This window comes from Camelus bactrianus, chromosome 16 (genome assembly GCF_048773025.1).
Source record: "Camelus bactrianus isolate YW-2024 breed Bactrian camel chromosome 16, ASM4877302v1, whole genome shotgun sequence".
NCBI lineage: Eukaryota > Metazoa > Chordata > Mammalia > Artiodactyla > Camelidae > Camelus > Camelus bactrianus.
In genome coordinates this window covers 54,171,833-54,197,688 of record NC_133554.1, presented here as the reverse complement: position 1 = coordinate 54,197,688, position 25,856 = coordinate 54,171,833, and the positions used below count along the sequence as shown (strand labels likewise).

The window sequence follows — 25,856 nt, the reverse complement described above, 5'->3', positions numbered from 1 at the left end:
CAACATTTCAGACGATGTCCAGTTTCCAACACAGCCATCAAGACCCAAATGGGATTTTATTGTTAAAAAAATGAAGGGGTGGGGGGAAGCCACTGCCAGGTAACAAAATCAGATTCCCTCCCCCGTCCGCATAGTATATGAAGTGCCCGGTGGCTCCTTCTCCAACTATCCAGGATGCTCTTGCCCCAGGTGTGGGCCCAGAAGCCCTGTCCCACTAACAGATTCCTTCCCCCCATTTCCAAGGCCAAGTCTGGCCACAGGCTTCAGAACAAGGTTTTGGCAACAGGGTTCTGTCCAGGGCTGGGAGGCTGGGGAGCCATGTCATCCCCAGTCATGCCTCCTGGGCTCACCTCCCTTTCCCGGTGGCACTGAAAGCAACGAAGTGTTGGGCAGGCACCCTCACAATTCCTGGGTCTCAGGAGCCCCAACCTTCTGAGATCCTGAGCTCCTGCTCCCAGGCCATGCCCATCTGCCCAGCCTCCATCTCTCACTTCCCACTATACCCCGTCCAGTCTTGGGGGGCAGGAGGGCCAGTTACTGGCAGGGCCCCTCAGTTATGTCGGAAGCGTCCATCTTTACCATGGGTGCTTGCCCCGTGGGGCAGGCGGGGCTCCCGGATAGCCCTTCGGGAAACAGCAGCTGGGTTGGAGGGGACAGTGAGGGGTGACGAGTCCCCAGGGCCTGCAGCAGGGAAGGGACAGGAGCAGTGCTTTTAGGAATGCCTCTACGTCCCCTCTCTGATCACTCCGTGGCTTTCAGCTTCCTAGGGGCACAACTCCAAGACGCCAGTCCCACAGGTGTTCTTTGAGAACCCTGTTTACAGCAAGGGGCAGCCATAGGGGCAAGGAGCTCAACCTGTTTCCCCCTTGAACTGGCCAAGGGCTCCCCTCCCCCTTCCCCATTCCTTCCCTTGCTGGTACTGACCCGTGTTCTGGCTTGGAGGGAGTTTGACCTTGGCCATAGGCAGCATGACCTTTCCCAGATGCCGGATACTAGGGGCTGGGTGCCCACACACTGGTGTTCTGTGATCCAAGATGCTCTTCATGGGACGGGACCCCAGGACATGTGTCTTGGGGCGGGAGAGCTGTGTTGGTCGGAGAACAGTGAGGTGAGGTGGGGGCTGCGTGGGGACCTGCTATGGGGGTGGGTCCCAGCTGCTATGCCAGCCTAGGGGACAGAGGCATGGAAGGGGGGTTCACAGCTAGGGGTGTCCTGGGGCCTCTGGAGGAATCTAGCCCTCAGGCCCCCACCAGCAAGGAAGGGGCCCAGATCCCCCAATCCTTGCCCCTCTACTCACCCCTTGCCCTGTGACCTCAAAGGACCGGGACCTCCGCTTCCTCCTCTTCGCCTCCAGCGACTCCTCCCGCTTCTTGCCCAGGCTTTGCTTCTGGCCATGCAGCCAGGGCCCAGGGCCATCGCCACGACGCTCGACTGCCCGTGATGGGGCCTCGCCCGTGCTGCTGGACAGGTTGTCCTCACTGGCAGCGTGCTGCAGCGTGGGGCTGGGCGGCCGCTTGCAGGCCAGAGGACCAGGCGGCCGCGAGTCGTCAGCCTCACTCAGCGAGTGCGGGGATAGGCTACTGCGCTCCATGGCAGGTGCCAGCAGGTGGCGCCCCTCAGCCCCCAGGGCCCGAGAGCGCCGCCTGGCAGCCTTCACTGAGATGCACTTCGTACTGGTCAGGATCTCCTTCCTCTCTGCAGTTGGACAGAGGAGCATCCAATCCGGGATCACCGCCTCCTGCACCCACCTCCTGCACCTCCAGCACCCCTCCTCTGCCAAAGCATTCCCACTTGCTTGCTATTTAAGAAAGTTTAGGCAAACTTCTGAGCCTTACTTTCATCTGTAAAATGGGGATGGTAAACGGAACGCCATTGGGTTGTTGTGAAGAACAGAGATATGGGCATAGTCTATGACCAGGGGGTAGGCATTCAGTCGACCTTTGCTATTACAGTTATTTCTGAGTGGGAAGAAGGGGCATGCTCCTAAGTGCCATGGGTCCCCCATTCTGATTTCTGGTTGTGTCCCCCAGCTCTGTGCGGACAGAGCAGGTGGTTAATCCTCTCTGGACACTGGTGCCTCTCTTTCTTTCTAGAATGGGTAGCAGCCGGGCAGAAGGCAGGAAAGGGCTTTGGGTTGGGTGATCTGAGCAGTTTTGATGCCAGGCTCAGGCTGACAGGGTGGGCCGGGGGCACACCTTTGCGGGACAAGGGGATCTCTGACAGATTCTCACTGCTGTCGGGGGAAGAGTTGATCCGGCTGCTCAAGCTGACCTGGCTGTCCTCGGTGGGGCCCTGTAAGATGAATTGGTTGGGAAGAGAAGCCATTGGACACAGTGGGGAGCCTATGTCCCCAGGGGGCTGTTTTGGAAAGGGTCCCTCCTGACCACCGGGTGTCCACCCCTATACGCCCACCCACAGCAGGGGAGCCTGTGGGGCCAGTGGTGCCCAGTGCTCACCTCCTGGGTCACCAGGCTGCCGATCTGGATGGGGGGTGGGGTGGGCACAGAGGAGCTCTTCACCTGCCAGGCCCGGGGACTGGCCTTGAACACATGGTTGGCATCACTGAGGCTGGCAGAGGGCAATGGGCATCTGTTGACCAGGCAGGTTCCACTGCGGTCCCACCCCCCCCAGGGGAGAGCTGTTTGCATAAAGTAGAGAAAACCCGGAAGTCCTGGCTCCAGACCTGGGCCACCTCTCCTCTTTCGTTCCTGCTCCGTCTTCCCCAGGAAGCCCTAAGCTGGACTGGAATCCCTGGGACATGGCACAGGCTGTAGTGGCTCAGGCAGGCAGGACTGGCAGGAAGTAGTCCCTGGTCTCACCTCTCTGTGTGGAGGGGAGGGAGGATGCTGTTCTGCAGGCACTGGGCTTCAGAGCTCAGCGTCTTCACGCTCTCCTGGTCGGACTCGGGGGTTAGCAAGGTTCCTGCTGGGGTAGTTTTGGGCAAGGAGCTGTCCTGGGAATAGGGAGGCGCAAATAGTCACAACACTTGGTCCTGACCCAAGTAACAGTGCAGGGTAACGAAGATACAGAGGGTGTCTGGGGCTGTAACATGGGCTGGGAGCCCCAGAGGGCAGGGGGCCTGAGTTCTGGGTCCCAAGGGGCCAGCTATGGTCTGCTAGGCATCCCCTGTGACACTGTGTGGTGGCCTGGTCTCCTGGGAGGGCATCTGGGGCCATTTGTGATGTCTTAGATAGCCAACCCTAACCCTCAGACCCTCAGTGGGGACAAGTGCCAGAGACGAATGCCCTAGGACAGGGACCTTACTCAGGCTTGGCAAAGCTTTGGGTGGGGTTAAAAAAAAAAAAAAAAAGAAAGAAAAAACGGGTCAAATCCCTGGGACCAGCCAGTCTGGCCCCACCTGCATCCCAGCTACCTGCAGGCACTGCCTCAGGCATCAGTCCCTCTCTCAGCACCTCAGGCGCCCACCTACCTGCAGGGCCCGAGAGGCCACGTGGTCCATGATGGTGGCCCGCTCCAGGCTGCCCTCCTCCAGCTCCCGCAGGTACACTTCGTACAGCTCCTCCAGGTGCTTAGGAACGGCCAGGTTGTAGTCTGCGGAGGGAGAGGCAGGGCTCAGGGCGTGCCCTCGTGCCCTCGGACACTCTGTGGGTCTATGGGGCCCGTGGGTGGCTCCGACGCGCAGGGCGCGGGCCCTACCGTCGATGATCTGCCGCTGGCCCTGGATGATTTCGTCGCAGAGGCTGCGGTGCTGCTCCAGGCGGCGCACGGCCTCGCGGCGATGGCGGAGCGCGCCGTCCCGGAGCAGCGCGTGCGACTGCATCTCGGTGTTCTCCACCTCCAGCTCGTGCACGCGGCACAGCAGGCTGAGCACTTCGCGCTGCTCCTCGGAGCCGATGCGCCGCGGCAGGGTCTCCTCCAGGCGCCGGCCCCGCGCGCGCAGCTCCCGGCAGCGCTGCTCCAGCGCCAGCTGGTGGGGGTGCGGGGGCACGGGGTCAGCGCCAGGCAGCCTGCCAGGGGCCGCTCCCGCCCGCCGCTGGGCCTGTCCCCACCCCTCCAGTCGCTAGACTCCGGGCTCCCGGCTGAAGCTCCATGCCGAGGTCTACCCTTGGAGCTGTATCTTGGACCTTGCAACCAAGGGCATCTCCTAAGCGGCCCCCTGTGCCTACCTTCTTGCCGCCCTCACCACAACCAACTCCTCGCATCAGCGCCTTGGATCTGCTCAACCCCAGCCCATCTGATGCCCTCAGGGTTCATGGTACCCTGAAGTCCCCTGGTTGGGACGTGCTCCAGAAGGCAGAGATCTCTCATCTGGAAGATCCTAATGATAATATTGGCCCCCATTTTTTGAGTCCTTGATATGTGAAAGGCATTTATTTATCTTCCCAACAACCCCACTAGGGCTTTGACTACCTCCCATGTACACGACACTCCTCTTTCACAGATGAGTAAGTGAGGCACAAAGAGGTGAAGAAATGTAGCAAGGTCACAGAGGATTTGCGTGGCCTGAGCTCCCAGGTCTCACTCTTCCTATGCCCTCACCCCCACCCCAGCCCCTTCCTGCTGAAGCCTCTCAAACCCCCCCTCCCAGACCCTCAAACCCCGGGCACCTTCTGCGTTCGCAGCTTCTTCTGCTCTCCCATCAGGGCAGCGATGCTCTCTCGGGCCGAGGCCACCTCGGGGGGCTCCAGGATGTCTGGCTGGTCATCACCTGTGTCTGAGTCCTTCTCGCTGTCGTCCTTGGTGTAGGACTCCTTCCGCTGCTCCTCCCGCCACTTGAGTGCCCTACGTGATTTCTCATGCTCCCAGCTGCCGCAGCCCCAGCCCCAGGGGGAAACACGGGATTCAGGCTATGGGGTCACAGCGTGCAGCTCCAGCTCCCAGACCCTGTCCCAGGTCCAGGGGCGCTTACCCGGCAATGGTGAGCAGGTGGCGGGAGGTGTCAATCTGCACCTCCATGGCATGGTTCTCCAGCTCCAGCAGGCGTCTCCGCACATCCATCTGTTCCTGGAAAGCGCTGATGAGCTGCTCCCGCAGCTGTCCCATCTCAGCCTGCTCACCCTGGCCGCTGTGCAGTTGGACTTCGGCTGCCCGTTGGATGGGAGGTGAGAGGTGGTCAGGGGAAGAGGAAGGGTCAGGCCAGGAAAGTCTGGGCCCATCTGGGATCCTTCCCTCTCTTGCTAAACAACTTCCTGTGCAACCACCTCCTCCAGAAAGACCTCCTAGATTACCACCTCCTCACACATCCCCCTTTCACTTGGAATCTTCAGGCTACTACCCAGAGGTGATTCCCAGCTCCTCTGTATGAACTGGGCTTCAGCAGCCTTTAAAGCATCTTTCTGTCAACGAATAAAAGGCATCCCTTAGACGCTTTACTGCCATCTGTTGGAAAATCATTGTAGCAAATACAGAAACTCTACAAGAGAACAGTGTCTTCGGGTGATGTAGGGCACAGTCTAACAGCCCTGCGCTGCAGCCCTGAGAGTGATGCCCCCCACAGCCAAATGCTCACATGTCCCCCACTCGTGTGATATCCACTAATCTTCATGTCAAGTCTCCGAAGCAGAGATCATGATCCCTTTTGACAGTGGAAGGACAGAAGACTCAGATTGGTTGATGACTAGTCCAAGGCTACTCAGCCAGAAAGAGCCTGAGCCTGGCTTTGAACCCAGCGCTGCCTGACCCCAGAGCAATTTGAGACAGCCTGGAAGGGCTTCGGGAGGCGGGCTCCCACTAATGCAGACCCACTCACACACCTTGGATGTGGCGGATGTCGCCCCGCTCCAGCCGGCTTCGGGGCTGGCCCCGCCCACCCTGCTCGTCGATTTTGCACTTAAGCCGCTGAATCTCGCCCCGCAGGTCGGCGATGATGCTGGTGTACTGGGCGATGTGGTAGGAGACGTTGAGCAGGTTCTGCTTCACCTGGGGGACCGTGGTTGAGAGCTGAGCAGCTTCAGTCACCCAGGTGCCAGGGCTTGCCTGTGGGGTCCTCTTTTTCTTCCCATCTTTCTGGGTGCCAGCAATGGCCTCCTTGCCTCCAATCCCACAACCACACTGCATGCTTCCACCGGAGCCATACTCCTAAAATGCTGCCTCCCCTACTCAACCTTCAGTGGCTCCCTACTCCTTGGGGGAATTGCTCTCATTCCTTCCTCAGTGCTGAAGGCCCACCACCGACTCTTTAGATTTTCTTTTGGCTCACTGCTCCAGCTCAAACATTCTGTTCTAGCCCAGGAACCATCCTGCTCGTCCCCCTCCCACACCACAGACAACATCTCCTTCCTTCCTTACTTCTCCCTCTCTCCTGAAATTTCCTCCCCATCCTTCAGAGTCCTGCTCACAGTCTCCAAAGAGCCCCATGGGAGCACCAGCTCTCCTGCTGGCAGCGCTTCCTGCTACTAATAATATTCCGAACTATCATTTCACGGTATCAAGGACATGTCTCCTCCCACCACTAGGTTCCAAGGTTTGGAATAAAACACAAAGCACTTGGAATAGTGGCTGGCAAGCTGTAGTGTCAGGAGAATGCTCATTAAGCTCTGCTTCAGAATTCCCATCCCTCCACCCACACAGGTGGAAACAGACTCCCTAAGCCATAGCGGGGATTCTAACACGTTCAACAGAGAGGGTGAGAACGTGGACTTGGAAACCAGGCTGACCCAGTTCTAGTCTCAGCGCCATCACTGCCCAGCTAGGAAGTCACTTAACTCCCTTCAGCCTCATCTTCCCCAGCTGTCAAGTGGGGACAGTGATAACGCCTGCCTTATTTGAGGATCGGATGAGACGATCTGATAAAGGGCCCAGCATAAGGGGTCAGTATCAGTTACCTCTATCATGACGATTACGATCAGGGGCTTTGAAAAGATAAACAGGAAGATGGGAGGGGATGATGGGGCTGGGGGAGCACAGACCCCGAGCAAGAAGGGGACCCTCGGGAGCTGGGGGCTTCCTGGCAGGAAACAGGTGTTGAAGGTACAGGGAAAGGAGCAGGGTTGACATTGGACTGGGGAGTGAGGCCAGTGCAACGGTGGCTGGTTCCAGAGTGTGTGAGGCGGGGTGGCAGGGCCTGAAATCAGCCCATGGGCTCGAGTCTTGGCCTAGGAAGGCGTGCTCTGGGGGACAGACCAGCGGTCCCTCACCCTGGTCTTGATGTTCTTGGCCCGGCCGGCGTAGGTCAGCGTGTTCCGGGACTCCTCGAAGGCACTGCTCGCTGGGCTGATGTGGGCGATCATCACCGTCCGGCTGTTTCCCCCCAGGGAATCCTGGATGGGGAGGAGGATGGGGCTGTGGTCAGCAGGGGGCCGCTTCCCGGACCCTGCTCCTGCCTGGCTGTTCCTGGTGCCCTTGGTGTGTGTCTGTCTCGCACTCTTTGCCACACATGCATACACACACACACACACACACACACACACATACACACACAGCGCTACAGGTGCTAGTATGGAGCATCAAATGGAAGAGTCCAGATTCCTCTCCCCCTCTGCCATCCCCCCTGCCCCACCCCATCCCTCTTCTGGTTTCTTCTCCAAAATTCAGATTTGAAAATTTCTAGTATCCGGGTCAGGGTCTCCCGGCTTCCCCTTCTCCTCCTCTCTATATAAGAACGAGGAAAGGCCGCAGCCCTGCTTGGCTGGAAACCAGAGGGGAAAGACCCCCATGGGGCCCTGGGCCCCTCCCCATCACCTCTGGCCTCCCAGGTCCCCCCATTTTCCGACTGCTGATGGTGCTATTGTTTTGGCTGGAGTGAGTGGGGGGGACGGGGACCTCTGTATGAAGGCTGGGGGAGTCAAGGCCCTTACTGCAGCAGTGACCAGCAAGCTCCCTCACCTCTCTAAATCCTCGCTCCCTTGGATTTTGGTTCCCAAGCTGGCAGTTGTTAACTGCCCCAACCCCCAAGCCTGGAGGTGCGGTCATGTTGGCAGGTGGATGGCCAGTGAGCGTGAGGCCAACTGCAGCCTTCGTACTAGCCCAGACACACCTCTGTTTGCATCCTACATCCTGCACTCACTAGTCTGAGCCCTCGGGAAGGTTACTTAGCCTCTCCGTGCCTTCTTTTCCTCATCTGCACATAGAAATAGTAATCCGCTAACTCACAGAGCTGCTGACAGGATGAAAGGAACTTGGGGGTGGTGGTGGTGAAGCACTGAACACAGAGCCCATCCATGAGTGGGCCCCCCTAACAGCTGCCTCTGTGAACTGTGAGGCTGACTGTGCACCTGAACCCCCAAATCCAGACGATTTCCGGTTCCCTCAGACCTACAGTGCTGGGGTAGAGGGGTCAGGTCCCTCTCCCTCCTTGCTGCCCACTCTGTGGTGAGAGTTGCCAGGTAACATATAAGGCACCCAGTTAAGTTTGAATTTCGAATAAACGAGTGATTTTTTTTTAGTCTAAGTATGTCCCAAATATGGCATGGGATATACTCATACCAAAACAGATTTTGTTGTTTATCTGAAATCGAAGCAGCTGGGCATCCTGTATTTCTAACTGTGAACCTGGCACCCGCCCTTGGTGCCCAGTGCTGGGGCCCGGCTGCAGCCGGTACCTTCAGGAGCCGGGTGAGCTTGCTGTCGCGATAGTTGATGTACTTGTTGCCGCTCTTGTCACTCAGGGCGTTGATGCAGTTGCCCAGGGCCAGCAGCGAGCGGTTGATGTGGGCCCCCTCCTTCATGCGCTGCCCACGGTTCTGCGTCTGGTGGGGAGTGGTGCGCAGCGGGTGTAACTCCCCTCCCTGGGTGATAACCTCCCCCCCGCCCCAGGGGCTCTGCAGAATAGCGATGCCCCATCCCGCTCTCCACCAGGGGTCCCAGAGGGCATTCGAGAAGGTAAGAGAACCGGAAGGGCTCTGAGTAAGAGTGGGGACAGGAGGCTTCGGAGGAGGGCTGAGAGCCTCTGTCTCTTCCAGGGCTGGACCACAGGCACCTGGCTGTAGAGGACGAGCCAGGCTTCAGGGAGAAGGAAGGAAGTGTGTGTGAATTGTATGTGTATATGTGACAGCATGAAAGAAGAGTGTGTGTGTGTGTGTGAGAGCAGGACAGGGTCAAGTCCAAGGACACTCTGCCTACAGCTGCCCTCAGGAGGTGTCTCTGCCCAGCCTGGTGAAGATGGGACCTGATCGCTCCAGTGGCTGCAGGGCATACCCTCTCCCCACTGGCTGCTCCCCTGTACCCCTCCTCCAGGAAGCCCTCAGGCTTCTACTGGAAAAGAAAGGTGTGTTTCTCCAACCCCACTCTGTTTATGCCAACCCCACATGTTCAAACACGAAGCCCTGTTACTTCTCCCTGGCGCTGTATTTGTCCCTTGCATTTGTTTCAGTGCGATTACTGACATCACCCAGCCTCATGGCTCAGGTGACCATGAAACCTCCAAGTTCACCCGCAGGAGGGGACTGAGGCCCAGGCAGCAGAGCCAAGAACCAGGGCTTAGTGGTGGGGGACAAAAGCTGAGACATGGGTGACGGACCTTCCTCTCCCCTTGATGTGGTTGGCAGAACCCCCTCTCGGGCTCTGCCCAGGGTCCCCCCAACCCCTGCTCCACATCTGGGCCCACTCATTCTCTTACCTGCTTCCCCTCTCCTCCAGGGAAGCCACAGTCTCCTTCCCTAGAGAAACCCTTGCACTCCCAGCCCCCTTCCCACAAACAGCCCCTGAGGTTGTCCCCAGGACCTCCCACCCCACCCTTCCCTTCCTGCTCCTCTGCGACATTCCTCAGTCACTTTCCCTGGGGCACCTTCTCATACCCACCCTCTCTGGGACAGTTCCCATCCCTATCCCTCGGGGAGCTGGTGGCCAGCACCCCTGCCCTGCCCTCCCAACCTTTCTCCGCAGCCCCTGGGGGAGCCGGCCTCACCTGGGAGGCGCGCTCAGAGCCGGCCAGGTCAATCATGAACAGGCGGCCCTGCCGCACCTCTTGTAGGATGTTCTTAACTCGACTGCGCTGGCGCACGGCCACCTGGAGCACGGCATGGGAACGGGAGGACGTCTGGTTGGCGGCCGTGGGCTCCTGGGTCCTCTGCCGGTTCCCCTTCATCAGCAGCTGCATGATCTGGGTGGGCGGGACAGAGGAAGGGAGACCACTCCTGGGGACCCATGGGGATGCCCCCACATCCTGCATCTGAGAGGTTGCGAAGGGGCCTAGGCTAGGGGTGGGCCAGCACCCCCGTGTGCTATGGGGCCTGGGAGGCTGGTTGCCTGTTCAGCCCCTACTGGGTAAGCATGGCTGGGGGCATGGAGGCAGGTGTGAGAGTCCCTTTCTTGCTGTCATTCAGCATCCTCTGTGTCTGCCCCAGCCTCAGCTGAGCGGGCAGCTACTCCCTGGCTGCCCTGCCCAGCCCCCTCCCATCCCCTCCTGGAGACGGGTGAGTGCTCCTCTCCACTGCCCCAGCTAGCTGCTCAAGACTCGCCTCTTTGGCATTGATGGTGGAGACCTCGGTGATTCCGGCCACCTGGATCACCCCTTTGGAGTCCTCCCTCAGCTCCAGGTACCCCAGGGCAGGGTTCAGCAGGTCCCGGATCATCTCATTGTAGATCTGCCGGGATGGGTTGGGAGGGGCAGGGGACAGACATTAACAGGAGACCAAGGGCAAGATGTTCAGTTAAAGGGTCAGAACTCCAGGCTCTTCTCAGGGAAACCCTGGTTAAGGAAAAAGACCCTTTCCCCTTTCTATGGGGTGGGCATAAGGGGGCTTCAGCATCTAGAGGGAAACATCGGGCTGCCAGAGCCAAGGGTACACAAGTCATCACAACCAAGCGGGACTCCCTTTGCAGGCTGGCCGGGCACCAGGCAGAGGATGGGACCAGATCCATGACCGAGCTGTTTGTTGCTAGGCAACCCTTATGCTATCTTCACTCCCCCACCCCCACCCAGGCCCCCAAAGCGCATCTTGCTGGCTGAGTCAACACCATGCTGGCTGGAGCAGCTGTTGGCAGCAATGCTTCGCTGCCCTTCCTGAGCTGTCACCCAGGAGACTATCAGCTCCCGCAGGGAGCCAGGGAGGCCAGGAGCCAGATGGAGTCTAGCCCACTGGCTCTCCTGCTTCTTCTGGCCTCTGTGTGCTCCCACCCCCGCTGACCCATCACTGCCTGGTGGTAGCACTCCCACAGGTGGGCACTAGGGGTTGTGACAAGGTAGCGAAGGTTGGCAGGTCCAAGCCTGTCTCTACATACTTGCGGTGCTCACCTGTACCTGTATACGCCGAGTGCCTGCACGTAGTCTGGCAGGGCCGACACGGTCGGCTTTAAGGAGTGGGCCCAGGAGGCTGGCGTCTGGGAGGGTGGCTGAGGTCTGTGCTCAGGGTCAAGGCTACTTTGGAGTGTGGCACAAGGGGCAGGGCTCGGCTTTAAAGCCCTGGGGTCCTGAGTTTGAATCCCTGCTCCCTCACTCATTGTGTGACCTTGACTTGGTTGCCTCACCTCTCTGAGCCTCAGGTTTTTATAAAGTGGGGCCAGCAATATGCACATGGGAGAGCAGCGGTGTTGAGCACCCCAGTGACCCGGCCTCAGTTAGGTGGGCCAGCCCCCTCCCACGGGCCTCTTGTCCAAGCAGGGGTCGGGGCAGGTCTCACCTCCAGGTAGGACATGGACACCTCATATTCCATGTCATTGCTGGTCTCCTCAATGGCACGGAAGAGGTCATTGAGGGTCCGAACATAGATGCCAGGCTCGTGGTCTGTGCCCAGCATGGTGTAGGTTTTCCCGCAGCCTGGGGCAGAGCAGGTGGGTGGGTGAGCAGAGTGGGGCCTGGGAGCGCAGGGGCTCCTGGAAAACCTGGGTCTGTCCTCAGGGCTGGGCCCCCCCAGGTGGCCAGGGAGGTGGAGCGGGGGAGAAGAGAGCATCCTTGGCTAGGGATGGGGCTCTGGGTCCAGAGGGCCCTGGGGGTGGGCGGTTTGGATCGGCCGCATCCTTGATTCCTGTTCCAGCTGGGGCCAGACTGGCTTTGTGGTGGGGGCTCAGGGGGCTTGATCCTCAGCGGGGACAACGGGGCATGAAGTCCTCTCCCGTGGGCTGGGCTCCCCCTCACCTGTGGGGCCATAGGCAAAGACAGTGGCATTGTAGCCTGAGATGACACCTTCGATGAGGCTCTTGGTGGTGGCCTGATACACCATCTCCTGCAGGGAAGAGGAGACCCATCAGGGGCCTGGGCACTGGTGGGGCAGAGCACACACGTCCACTGGTACCTCCTGGCCCCCAACAGAAGCAGCTTCTGTCCTGAGAGCCCTCGGCCCTAGAGAAGTGGGGCGGGAGGTGGGGGACGGGTATCTCTGCTTTCACCCCTGGGGGGGATGCCAGCCTGAAAGGGAGCTCGGGACACCCGAGATGCCTCCCCTCACGGCTGGCTCCCAGGCCCCGGCCCAGAGAACGCATTACATCTGCTCGTGGGAGCATCCCACAGATGGGCAAGACGGGGTCCCTGGGAGGGTGTCAGCTTCCCCGAGACTCTCCTCCCAGCACCAGATGAGCTTCAAGCACCTTCCTCCAGCTCCCATAGGGCCACCTGTGGGATGAGCTGTATGGGTCCCCGTGTCAGGTGGCATTTGCCTGCTGACCAGGGTGTGTCCATGCAGGGGGCTCTTGTGCTTCTGGGGACATGGTGGGGAGAAGCTACAAGTGGTGGAGGAAGAGCTGAGGGTCAGTGGCAGGGTCCCCTAAGGGCTACCTCCTGAGTAGGGCAGAGGACAGAGAGGGGATCCTGTGTGTCCCCAGGCCCAGGCTGTGTCTCACCTGGGTGGCAGTGAAGTCAAAGGCCACATCGAATAGGTAGGACTTCTCCCGGGAGCGATGCGCCCGCAGGATGTCATCGGGGTCCTCCATTGGGTCCATAAGAACCACCATCTGCAAAGGTCCCCGAGGGAAGGCTGGTGGTCACCCAGGAGTCCCGCACCGCCTTCAGCACTGACCTCGCCTCTCCTCACTAGGACTCGGGAAGGATGATGCTCTGTGTCCGGGGCTACCTGAGCACCTGGGCTCATGCCAGACAGCCGGGGCGGGAGCTGGGGGTGGGGGGAGTGAGCCACGGCTGTGCTCCAGGGCTGGATGGGTGTTATTGTTGTTCTCAGAGCAGGAAACGGAGGCACAAAGTAGCACAGGCGATCTGGCTTGTGGGCCGGCGCCCTACCCTGCATCCTGCACCTGCTGTCACCTCCCAGCCCCATCGGCTCCCAGGGGGCCTTGCGGGGTTGGGAGGGTTTCCTGCCCACTCCCTCAGCAGTTATATGCATCCAGGTGAGGTCCCAGTACTCAGATTGGCCTTACCTAATATGACCCTGGCCAAGGAGGTAAACTGAGTCCTAAGAGAGGACAAGGCAATGAGGAGGATGGGCTGTCCTTGGGCCTCCCAAGGTCGCAGAGACAGGGATGGAGCCCCCTTCCTGGGTCAGCAGCAGAGCCAGGGCGAGTGACAGCCAAGGCATGAGGGGCAGCCACTCCGAGGGACAGAGGGAGCTGGCGGTGAGGCAGCGGGAGGCCGAGTTGGCAGCCCAGCCCAGCTCCGTGGACATGGGAGATCCACGTGGGTCCCTCTGGGTGCACCCCCGTCAAGCACCAGGATTTAGGAGGCCCAGCACCAGGACGGCCACAGCCTTGAGACTCCCACTAGACTCCTTCCAGCATTCTATGTATGCTCTGATACCAACACCCGCTCCTTCACTACCTGGACTCCTGTGGTCTGGACACACCTGCGCTCACTGCATCTAAACTGGCCTAAGACCCTGGGTGTCCCGGCAGGGCCCCCTTCTGGGATTCTCAGTAGAGGAGGGAAGAAGGAAGAGGTAAGACAGCTGTCCAGGAGACCCGACCCCGGGAGCCTCACCCAGAGATCTCAGCCAATCGGATGGGATTCCAGGTAAGTCAATTAGAGGGGATGCTCAAGACAGGCAGGGAAAGAATGAGGCCACTGACTGAGGCCACTGACTGAGGCCCCCTCACAGCTCGCCAAAGGCTGGGTGGTCAGAGAAAGGGGTGTGCGGGGCGTCTGGGCCTCGGCTGTACCCGGGGTGCCCACCTGTCCCCAGCCACCGCCTCAGGGCTTCAGCCCCAGTGCCCTGTAAGCCTCTTCCAGGATCCAGTTCCTGTCTCTGGCCCTAACACCAGCAGCAGAAGCCTGGATCAAGTTTCAGACTCAAATAAAGATAAACCCGCCCACAAGTCACCGGTCCCAGCAGGATGCAACAGGACCTGACCAGGTGTCCAGCTCTCACCCTCAGTGCCAGCGCTCCTGCGCCTGCTGGCAGCGCCAGCCACCTGAGGGGCACCCTCTGGGGGCCTTTGAAGGAGGAGAGGGTGAGCGGTGTGCACTGATGCCCATCACCCACTGATCACCTTCAAATGACCTCTGGACACTGCCAAGTTCATGGCACCGTGGGCACTTGGTTCCTTCGATAGCCAGGCTCTTGAATCAGTACATTGTCAGCATGGCCACCATTATCCCCTCTAAAAGAGGGCTTTGTCTGGGTCTCCATCTGTCTGGGCCCCAGCCCATGCCCCACCCTTCAGGGCATCACCCCCATTCCTGACCACTCAGGCATAACAATGGAGCCTTGTGCCCCTCGGCCAGGTGAACTGGAGCTGAGCCTTGAAGGGTAGGGGGGTCGGGGTTGGGGGAAGTGATCTGGACTGCCACGGGGAGCAGCACAGGGAGTTCAGGCCGGTGACCACGATTACTGAGCACCTTCTCTGTACCAGGCATTAAGTGAGGGCCCGGGGAGGGAGAGAAAGTGCGATGGGTTTGACGCTCATCGTTGAGTGGGGATCGGATCATTTGAATAACAAGTGCCGGGCTACAAGAAGCCATCAGAGCAAAGAGAAGGGGCACCTTCCCTGATCCAGCTTTTGCATGACAGGAGGGCTTCCTGGAAGAAGTGGTGCCAGGACTGAATCTCAAAGGATGAGTAGGAGTTGGCCGAGAAACGTGAGGCGAGGAAAGCACACTGCGGAAAGCACTATGTGCCATCTTCGCAGCGCTACGTGCTCTGCACACACTTCCTCATCTTCTCTGACAGCCTAGAGTGGGGGCTCTTATCACTGCTGGGTTGTAAGGCGGAATCAGCTTCGTGACGTACCCAAAGCTGCGCTGCCAAGTACAGAGCTGGCTGGATTCAGAGTTGGTGGGCTCCAGAATCCAGGCTCCTAACTACCAGGCCTCCTGCCCCTCCCTCTTGGGGATCAGCAGTGGCCTTCCTGGGGTGAGGCCCACCCAGCATGGTTGAACTGTGTCCTCCCCAAATTCAAATGTTAAGGTCCAACCCCCAACACCGCAGAATGTGACTTTATTTAGAAAGAGGTTGTTGCAGATGTAATTAGTTAAGCTAGAATGTGGTTCTTAACTGGTATCCTTATCCAAAGGGGGAAGCTGGACCCAGACACGCGCGGAAGGAGGACGATGTGAAGAGACCCAGGGAGAAGGCAGCCATCTGCACGTCAAGAGCAGAGGCCTGGGATAAATCCTCCTTTGCAGCCCTCAGAAGGAGCCAGCACTTCGGGCGTCTGGCCTTAGGCTGTGAAAGACGTTATTTCTACTGTTGGAGTCCCCCAGCCAGGGGTACTTCGTCACAGCAGCCTTGCAAACTGGCACGGCCCCCCCGAGGCAGGCCCAGCTGCTGCAGGGAGGTGGGGGAGGGTTGCCACAACCTGAGGTGGACCCCCCGCCTGCCCCTCCGTCAGCCCCAAAGTGGTGGGCTCGGCAGGGGAGCCCTCTTTCTCAGTCCCCGAGTCTTCAGCTTTCCTGCCTGCAGCATGCTGGGCACCTGCCTCTGGGAGGTTTCAAAGGGGACATTGCTCACACGGGATGCACAGGGGCCTCCTTAAGGCTGGCGGGAGGGTGGGAGGCAGGGTCTAGAGTGGGGCAGGTGGGCAGCATCGAGGTTGGGCTCTGTCCCCACAGCCCCAGGCCTCCTAACTCAGCAGAGGCCCCAGCCTGACCTCTCCCTGCCCCCACTGCCCCCACCTCCAGGCCTGTTTTAAGGCAATGCCCATTTGGTATTTCCCCAGTTCTAGCTTTGGGCCCAGAAACCCAAGATCCACTAGGGAAGTAGGGGGCCTCAGGCTCGGGGGAGGATGTCGTCCATAGACTGTGTCTCCAGTAGGGACCAGACTCCCTCCAGCATCTCCTAGGTGAGAAATACTACGAGCAAAGGGTGGAGGAGTCCTTCCGGTTGCACCACTAAGCTGCAGGGCTTTGATCGGCTTTGCAGTTTGAACCGGCTCCGTTCTGGCCGCCAAATGGCTAAACCTAGACCAGGGTTTTGCAATCTTGGCCCTGCTGACACTTCAGGCTGGATCACTGCTACTGGGAGCTGTCCTGTGCACTGCGGGATGCTTAGCAGCGGCCCTGCCTCTACCCACTCAATGCCAGTGGCACAGCCTCCTCCCAGTTTGTAACTCCCCTGGGGAGCAAAATCGCTTTCAGTTGAAAACCTCTGACCTAGACTGTTCGTCCTTAAGCCTCTGAGACCAGTAGCGAAATCTCCAAGGGAAGGGGTGTGCAAATTGGAGTCAGGTTTCACACTGCTGTGTGACCTTGAGAAAACTGCACCACCTCTCTGGGCTTCAGGTTTTCTCTATCTGGAAGTCAAGGAGGACCAACACGGCCGTAGCCTTGAGAGACGATATCATGCCAACACCTCCCATCCACTCAGGAAGCCTCAGCAGAGAATGGGGACCTGGGGAGGCCCCAGCCTAGGAGATGTCACTTCCAGCCCAGGGAGCCCAGCCCAGAGCGCCTTTATTCTCAGGATATAAACCAGATGCAGGAAAACAAAAGCCTAATTCCAGGTGGCTATCATCCCTGTAAGGCTGTTTCTAGGTTTTTGTTTTTTCTTTAAGAAGGAGAATTCGTAGCTGGCCATATTTCTAGTTGTAAATGGACCATCCTGTGGAAACCCAAGAAAGGAGATTTTGATGCCAGGAAGGGTGTCTCTGGGCCCTGTCAGCCTTCAGGCTAAACAGAAAAGACCAGAACTGAGCCGGCTGAGTTCATAAAGCCACCAAGGGCCAGCTGGCTGCTTAGGACAGAGCCACGCCTCGCCGATCTCCTGGCCAGGTCCCCACCTGCCTTCAGGACCCTGAGCACCCTGAGGCCCGGGATAAGGGGACGTGTGACCGACAGTCAAGGACTGCATCTCCCACGGGTCTGCAGATGCTGTCATCAGAGGCCCCCAGGAGCTTTAAAATTCAGATTCCCAGGCACTGCTCGAATTCATTGAACTGGGATCTCTGGGGAATTGGGCCCCACAAAGCTGCCTTTTTAACCAGCACGCTTGCCTTGTACCCATCCAGGTGCTCAGGGTCAGAACCCTCGCATCCTGGCAGGATGATTCGGAACAGTCAAAGGGCAGCAAACAACCCAAGTGCCAACTGATGAATGGATCAATCAAATGTGGAGCACCCATGGCATGGCACACTGTCCAGCCACAAAAAAGGATGACATTCTGACACCTGCGACAATGTGGATGAACCTGGGAAACCTCAGGCTCGGCGAAACAAGCCAGGCAGGAGGGACCACACGTGGGATCCCATTTTCAGGAACTGTCCGGAGCAGGCGGGTCTATAGAGGCGGGCGATCCTGGGCCGGGAAGGGGCTGGGGAGATGGGCGGGATGGTGACCGAGGGCTGGAGGGAAAGGCTCCTCCGATCTGCTCCCAGTCACCATCCACCAGGCTCAGCTCTGGGAGGCAACAGGGCAAAGAAGCATCCAGATAGTGGGTGTGCGGGAGGCCCCACCCCCGGGCAGGCAAGTGGGCTGAAGGCACCCAGGCTGCACCCCAGCATTCCCTGTCTCTGTCGCTCGGCCTCTGTCACCTTACACTTTATTTGTCCTTCACAATAGCCTCACGCTTGTGTGGCAAAGCTCCGCCTTGCAGGGTCTCCTCTAATCCTCTCAACAGTTCTTGGGCTGGGCGGAGCCAGGTCTCGATGTCCTGTCTTCTGATGAGGAAACAGAGACCAGGACCCGGAGGCCCCTGGCACGGCTCCTGGACTGGACCCTAGGAGCATGGGGTGGGGCGGGGAATGGGCGAGTGGTGGTGACAGTTGGGCTTTGAGCAGATAAAGACCAATTACGGGATTATGCATGTGGTCCGGTGACTTAAATCCTGTGGATAAACAATCTGGGAGGCGAGGGAGGGGCAGCAGGCTGTGGGGAGAGGATGCCTTTTTGTTTTGGAGTCTCTTCTCCCAGCCCTGGCGCTTCTGGGCCCTACCAGCCCCTCAGGCTGTCCCTGCACCCTGTGGGCATCCATGGCACCACTGCGGGGTCCCGTGCCAGTGTCTAGTCCCGCCCCAGATGCTACTAGGAGACCGAGCTCCTACCACACTCTCCCAGAAGCACATATGTGTGACAGTGACCAATCAGGGACCATCAGATGGACAGTCCTGAAACCAGGAGGGGAGGGCAGAAAGTAGGCCAAGGTTTCACTTACCCTGGGGCCTGAAACCAACCAGTAAGTCAGCCCTTGACATAAACTAACATCCTTAAACCCCTACTGTATGCCAGGCACTGAGTGAGCACTGGGCATCCATTAGCCCATGAAGACTTTGAAGAAGGCATGCGATGATGGTCCTGAGTCAAATGAGGGCCCTAAGACCAGGGCACCTGAACTGTCCCCCTTTACAAATCCAAACCGTAACTCCAGCTTCAGCTTCCCCAGAATCCAGGCACACTGGCTTCTTGTGCCCCGAGGACACTTTGCTGTGTGAGTGTCCACCTCTGCCAAGCCAAGAGATCAATGTCTCCCTGGTACCCAGGAGGACAATGCTAACCCCTAAGCAGGGCTGTCTTAGGACCCTCCTGGTGGCCCAAGCCAGCGGGTGATGGACGCTTTGGTCCACCTCTCCCCACTCAGGACCCACCAGCTGATGGCCTTTGGCAGCACCACTCCCTGCTGATCACCGATGGCCGGGCCCTCAATATTGACCTCTGGGCTGCTCTTCTCAGTGGCTACCCACCCTCAGGATCAAGATCGCACCAGCAGGGCGAAGTTACCCATCTATCACAGAGGGAGGCAGAGCCCAGAATCCCAGGCCAGGAGAAGCTGGGTAGGGGAGCCCCTCTGTGGGGCTGGGCCATGAAGGGGGACCACAATCAGGGGAGCAATGGAAAGCATCTGGGTAAAGGCCAAATCTACTTCCCCAGCAGACGTCTCTTTACAGGAGGCAGGGCGCTGCGCACCTTTCCTGGGAAGAGACTCCTCATCCATGTTGCTCTGGAGATGCCCCTAAACTCAGCCTCCTGGCCCACCAGGCTCCAGATCCTGGGAGGAGGGAGCGGGGCTCCGGGTGGGCAGCTGGCCCATCGCTGAGTCTGACCAAGCCTGCAGCCCCCAGCCTCCTGCAGGACCAGTGATGCAAGCCTGGGGGGCCAGTGCCACAGACAAACTGTGGGGGGACACCAGAGAGGGATGGAGGTCAGGGGGCCAGGCCTGGTTAGAGTAGGAGGCTGGGGATGTTGGCTGTCCGTTTTGCTTCTTGGACTCTTGCGTCCTCACCTCCTGCTTGCCAGGGCCTTACTGGTCAGGGGGACAGAGCACCTGAGGGATGGCTGATTTTTCAGAGGTTCTCAGCCTGCCGTTTGCTGTGACTTCTTTCTCTCAAACTGCAGGCCAGGCAAGTGTAGCCTTGAACCCAGTGCAGACAGAAGATATTCGGGGCCAGCAGCCTAGCATTTTCCTTGCAGGGCTCGGAGTCTGTGTTGAGAGCCCCGAGCCCACACTGCTTAGACCACCCTCTGCAGGTCTAGACCGACAAAGGAGCAGCCCTGTTGGGAGCGCCCAGCCCGGGACCTTCTCGGAGGCACAGCTCCCTCTCTACTGGCAGGGACAGAAAGGAGCCAGTGTTTGCCGTGTGTGGGCACACAATGGGCTGTGCCCTGGACCAGAGTGTTTCCATCAGCATCAGTTCATATCTGTCAGCCCCCATTCCGGCTGGGAGCCAGGAGCAGCCGAGAGAGAGCGTCATTGTCCCACCCCGAGGACCTGCTATCCTTAGGAACAAGCTGGACAAACAGGGAGTGTCCTTGCCTCGAAGGAGGTTTCTCCTCTCAAGTTCTCTGGCTCTTCTTGGCTGACCCCTCTCATCAGCCAGTCCAGCACCCCTGGGCCCTTTCAGTCCCTAATAGATGATAACTCACAGCTATTAAATGCCTGCTGTGTACCAGGTCCTGGGGAAACACTGTGCAGACATTAGCGCCCAAAGACCCTCTAGAGAAGGCATTCTGGTTACTGTCCCCACTTACAGAGGAAGCAACTGAGGCTTCTGGAAGCAACCTGGCCAAGGCCACACAGCTGGCAAACGGCAGAACCTACCCTACACAACTGTCGTGTGTACTCCCCCTGCTCCCGCTGGGCCTTTAGACGGGGTCTTCCCAGCCATCCCCTGCTTCCCTGAGGTCTCTGAGGAAGGCTACCCTTTTCCAAGAGGGAGCAGAAGGAAAAAATCAGGAGGCTGGTACCACCTGCTCTGCCATGCCCACAGCTCATCGGGGATGAAAGAAGAGGTCGGCAGTCACCAGCCCCCATGGAGCCCGGAGGCAGGCAGCATCACAGGCTGTGTTGGCCCCCTGTGGTTTGCTTATTGTGGCCCTTGGGCTTCCCGGGTCCAGCCTGCCAGGCTTAGGGCCAGCAGGGGCCCACTTTGTGCCTTTCTCTGTATGGCAGAGTGCCACCCCAACTCCTCTGACATCCCCTGGCACATCCTTGGCACTCAGGAGAAGCTGACTGCAGCAGCTACTGAGCAGAGGTGAGTGGTCCTTCTCGGGCCCCCAGAGGCCACACCACGGTGATGCTTCTACCTGGGCACCAAGCCTGCTGCCACTGCCCCCACCTCTGTGCCCATTTCCACCCTCCTGTCCTTAACCTACCTACCCAAACAAACATCCTGGCTGTGGTCTACATAGCATGTAGTTTGGCCCCTGCCCATACCTCCAGCCTCACCTCACACCTCTCGTCCCCTGTCTCTCCTGCTTGAGCCACGCTGGCCTTTGCTCAGTTACCCAAGTGCATCACAATCCCTCTCACCACAGGGCCTTTGCACATGCAAGTCCCTCTGGTTGAAATTTCTCCCTTCAGCACACTCCTAATGACCTCTTCTTCTTCCCTCCTGTTTCAGCTCAAGCACCATTTCTCAGTGAAGCCCTCCCTGACCTCTGGGACTAGATCAAGTACCTTTTTACTCGTATTGCACCATGCATTTCTTTGCAGCCCTTGTTGGCTGTAAACTTGTGAGTTAATTATTTCATTAAAGTCTCATCTCTATGAACTGGACTATAAGGTAACAGAGGGAAGACAGGATCTTTTCTATTCTCTGTAGTTTTCTGGCTCCTAGCACTGTCCCTGGTGTCTTATGGGTACTTGATAAACATTTATTGTCTCCTGTGTAAACGGAGGTGGGCCTCACCCTGGCCCCCTCATCATGGTGACAGGAGGACCAAGAGAGCAAACAGACATCCAAAGACTTTGCAAAAGATGAACAGTCTGGAGGTGAGTGTTCTCTCTAGACCCTATGGACCCGTGCTCTCTGGGTAGCAGATACATGAAGGTGGGAACATCATGTAAGGTGGGGCACATGGAAGTTGTGTGAATTTTTTCAGGGCTGGATGGAGGGGCTCAGGGCCCACCCAGGCTAGAGAAGCCTTTAGCTCCCTTTGCATCAATCTAGGGAGGCTTCCTGGAAGAAGGACTCTGGTTTCCTTGATGATGTCATCACTACTACAGCCAAGAGTTCAGAGGGTAGAGGAAGGACCCTCCCTGCCCCCACCAGGTGAGGCGGTACCTGGCCTCACCAGGTGTGAGCAGACTTCTGCCCTGCCCTGCAGCTCCCGGCCACAGCCCCACATACCTGCTCATCTACTTTATGGGCGATGAGGGTGGCTCCTTCCTCCAGCTCTGCCACGCTGATGGGCCGGACCCGGAGCGCCACCTGGGAGGGAAGGCCAGACCCCTAGCATTAGACTGAGAGGGCTGTGTGGGTCCACAGAGAGAAGGATAAAAGGATTCCTCCCCTGGACAATCCTTAGTGGTTCCTCTCTGTCCAGCCGTCTCAGTCCTCCTTCATCTTAAGGAAAACTCAGTGGTTCAAGGCTAGCACCTAGGTCGAGGGCACTAGGTCCACAGAATGTAGGTTATGCTTGAGTCTGTGAATTTTCCAGGAGCCTGTGCCTCAGGGAAAGCCCCGGGGGAGAGAGCTGTCTACTCCTCCTGGCTGCATCAGTCACACAGACAAATTAAGCACCTGCAGCTCTCCTGGGCTTTGAACTTGGAGCCCTTGGCACTGGAGCAGCCTGTCTGTAGGTCTGTGAACGAAGTTCTGCACGTGGCCAGCGGCGGTGGGATGGAGGCTGAGGGAACTGTCCCCTCTTCTGGCTGACAACCTGTGACGACATTGCCACCTGAGGACAGAGCCATCAGTGGCGCCCCCTCCCTCTATCCTGCAGCCAGAGAGAGATGGTGGGTCTTCACCTGGGCATGGTCTCCCTGAAAGAATGGGGAGCTGTTTCTCCTGCTGATCAAGGGGAAATACTTGCTGGACGTGTGGCTCTAACTAGTGCACCCTTGGGCCGGGTGAGAACAATTCACTCTGAGAGGCATTTCACTGCCAGTCAGATCCTCCTTGCCGGCCTCCTCAATCACACTCCACGGGTGGGAGGAGAGGCCCCTCCATCCCTGCCCCAGGGGTGTGCACCACGCAGGCCAAGGCAAGCCATTTTCAAAGAGACAATTCTAAACTGCCAGAGAGGACGTTCCAGAGCCCCCGGCTGACTTGGGACCTGGGGCTAAGACTTGACTTTGCAGCGAGCTCACCCTACAGAGTCCTGGGGGCTGCGTTATCCTTTAGTTACATCACCACCCACCTGGAGGCCCTTCACCCATCTCAGAAGTTAGGGGATGGGGAGAGGGCTGTGAGGAAGCAGTGGCCTTGGGGTCACTGAGGCTTCTCCCTCATCATTCTGACCTGGCTCCACTGAGAACCAGAAATCTGTCTTTGTCTGTACCTGCCTCCCAAAGCCCCCACTCACACCTCTTCCTCTGCCCCAGACCCCAGGGCTCTGCGAAGGGTGCATCTTGGTTGCTTCCAACACTTCTCTGAAATATTTAGAGTCCCAACTTGGACAGCACCTGTGTTGCAACCCAATAACCAGCCACTCTCAACCCTCTGCCAGCTCCTCTGACCTGTGGGGGCTCTCATCTGCCTGTTTGTGTTCCTCAATCCCTTTAAACTCCTGACCCCCACCGGGCTGGCAGCCTCTGGTTTACCAGGAAACTCCCATCTTCCTTCTCTTGGCAGATAAGTCAAGCTCTCCCTGCCCCTGGCTTTTCTGGACCAGAGAGCAGTCTTGCTCCAGAGACCCATCTGCACAGGGGACTGAGGGGCGTCCCCCTGTGGGAAGGTGTAAAGGGAAGTGGGGTTGAAGCCGGGCTAACTTTTCAGGCCATAGCAGGACGGCTATGATGCCTGCCTTTCTGACATCCAGGACTTGGGGAAAGTTGCTCTGGACAGTCCTAGCCCCTGATTCTGAGTGTCCTCTTAGTGGGGGGTGGGGCTGGGGAAGGGGACAGGACCTCTCTGCGGTGGCCCACCGAGAGTCTGGGTTCCGGCTGCCATGAGTGGGGTCGAGGAGGAGGTTGACGGGGGTCTCACCATGAGTTGCTGGTCCTTAGAGTCCCTGCTGTCCTTCATGCTTGCGGCAGGTGGAGGGGCTCAGGCCGCGACAGCGGGCATGGCCAAGCCGCACCCCCACCGCCGCCGGGTCCCTCGCAGCCTCGCCTGCGCCGCGGCTGCCTGACAACCCGAAACCAACAACGCGCCCGCGGCCAAGGGCGCTGACCGGGAGGCGGGGCCAGGGGAGTGCCCCGACGGCGCCCCCGCCTCCCGCGCCCCCGCCCCGCCCGCGCTGCGGGAGACAGTCGGCCGCCTCCTCCGGGGAGGCGCCCGAGCCCACGCCGCTTTCCCGGTGAGTGTCGGCCTGTGTGACCCTCCGGTCCTCGGCGCGGCCCCGCGTCCGGCCCGCACCGCGGCGTCCGTCGGTTTGGTAGCTCTCGGCGCCGCTGCCCGCGCCTCCTGGCTCGCGCCCCGCTCCCTCTCCCACTGCCCTCGGGGGGGCGCCCGGCCGGCCGCGCGGCTGGAAGGACGGCTGCCTTCCCTCCCGCTCGGGCCACGTGCGTCTGCCGCCTGTCTGCCTGCCTCTCTGACTCCCAGGTCTCCAAGGCGGCGGCTGGCAGCCTGTGTTTCCATGGGCGTTGCGTGCATCGTGGCTGCGACTGTGGTCTCTGGTGTGGTGTCTTCACCCAGTGTCCAATGACAGAGGGGCTCAAGAGCTGTCCTTTTGCCCAGGTTGCCCTCTGGGGTGTGCAGGGGAGCTCCTGTATTACTTGGGTTGTGTCACAAAAGAGCCCCCCTCAGTGCTCCCCTCTAGCAAACAAGATCTTATCCGTAAGCCCAGAATCTGATCGGACAAGACAGTTGGGTCTGGGTGCCTCCTGGCTCCCTGCCTGCTGTAAGAGCCACAATGTGGTGCAAGACAGTGGAGCCTGCAGCCGCCGTTCTTGGTGAGGTTAACAGCAGTCACACACTCAGGAGAGCAGCGAGAAGATTCCTGGCCTCAGGAGGCCCCGGGAAAGCAGGATTCTAGTCTCAGCTCCTCATCCTACTTGCCGAACCACCTGGAGCGTTTCCTGTCCCCCTGGGTGATGGTGGAGCCCTTCCCTCAACTTCTGGTGGTCCATTGTTCTGGTCTCCTCTTGCCCCCACTGAAGCTGAGCTAGGCAGCTCCCCCTGCAAAGACTGGGCAAGGAGAATCCAATGGAGTTCCCTTTTAGGGAGCTGGGTAAGGAAGAGCCACTCATCCCCGGGGGCTGCCTCAGACAGCCTGGCAGATATCCAGAGGCAGAGCATGATGCCAGCCTGTGCTCGGGGACTGGCTTCCCTGGCTGCCCCCAAGGAACTTGCGTTAGGTATAGTTATTATTAAACAGTGGCAGGAAGCCGCCCGTGGCCTTGGATTTGATAAATAGATAAAGCAAGTGAAGTCTGATGAAAACCAGACCCTCCTGCCGGGGTTCCCGAGGTTTTGTCCTGTTCTCTGGAGCCAGGGGCTGCACCTAGAGGCTGCCCAGTTTACAGACATGCTGCAGTTAGAACCAGGTAAGTTTGAAGATGTGTCATTTGGATCAAAAATAGCCTCCAGGCTTGCATTTCAGACCCCTGAGTCTAATCTGTTTGGATCAGCACAGGAGGCTTCTGGTCAACTACACTATAGTATAGTTTTCTATACATCCCACTCAGGATGGCCCATGGTGGTAAAAATAAGAGGAGCTTCTAAACAGGGGGTCCCAGCCCATCTGACCGGGATTCTGACTCATCAATGTCCTCTTTGTTCTCAAACGTCCTCCATGACACCGCCATCCTCTAGAGTGCCTCCCCTGTAAGTCATTCTACACTTCCTCTTCCCTTTCATCCTCTACCTTCAAATCCTGGAGGGTCTACCTCTGTTAAGTGCTTCTCCTCTTTGTCGTCTCCAGGCCACCCCTTTGGGCTCTAGCTTTTACCTCTTCTCAGCCAGGTAACATCATGGCCTCTGTTGCCCCCTGCCCGCCGTCTTCCCCACTTTCGAGAGCCACAGCTTTAACATGGACGTAGACGTGGATGCCTCGCTCTCCACAACCTCCTTTCCAGCCCTCTGCCCAGTCTCATTTTCCACATACTAGTACTGCCCTGGACTCTGGTCACTTATCCAGTCCTGCTGCTTCTGCCCTCCTCTGCGTCCCAGGCAGGTGCCTTGTAAGATTGAAATGGGGCCGTTGGTATGTGTGTATTCTGATGCCTGTGCATGGCCCATGCCTCCCTGAAGGCCACCCCACGTGTACCTGGCTATGGGACATGGAAAGGGGGTGTGGGATAGTGATTCCTTCGTAGCAC

At 58.7% G+C, this 25,856-nt stretch overlaps 1 protein-coding gene across 2 annotated transcripts; it reads right to left on the bottom strand.

Annotated features, from left to right (window-relative positions):
• Window positions 1–37: 37 nt before the first annotated feature.
• KIF19 (kinesin family member 19) lies at window positions 38–24,095 on the bottom strand. 2 transcript variants are annotated; one of them, XM_074343614.1, is made up of 20 exons: window positions 23,581–24,095; window positions 21,781–21,861; window positions 12,676–12,786; window positions 11,975–12,062; window positions 11,520–11,656; window positions 10,359–10,484; window positions 9,806–10,000; window positions 8,502–8,648; window positions 7,098–7,220; window positions 5,715–5,880; window positions 4,871–5,045; window positions 4,569–4,743; window positions 3,658–3,928; window positions 3,431–3,552; window positions 2,820–2,953; window positions 2,457–2,568; window positions 2,196–2,292; window positions 1,298–1,695; window positions 925–1,084; window positions 38–681 (listed from the first exon to the last, which is right to left on the bottom strand). In XM_074343614.1, the coding sequence occupies exons 1-20, from the start codon at window positions 23,617–23,619 to the stop codon at window positions 551–553; spliced, it is 2,988 nt and encodes a 995-aa protein (XP_074199715.1). In that variant the 5' UTR covers window positions 23,620–24,095; the 3' UTR covers window positions 38–550. The 2 variants fall into 2 exon arrangements, with proteins under 2 accessions (XP_074199715.1, XP_074199714.1); XM_074343613.1 differs by having other exon boundaries at window positions 4,569–4,767; window positions 23,581–24,069.
• Between the last annotated feature and the right edge of the window lie 1,761 nt (window positions 24,096–25,856).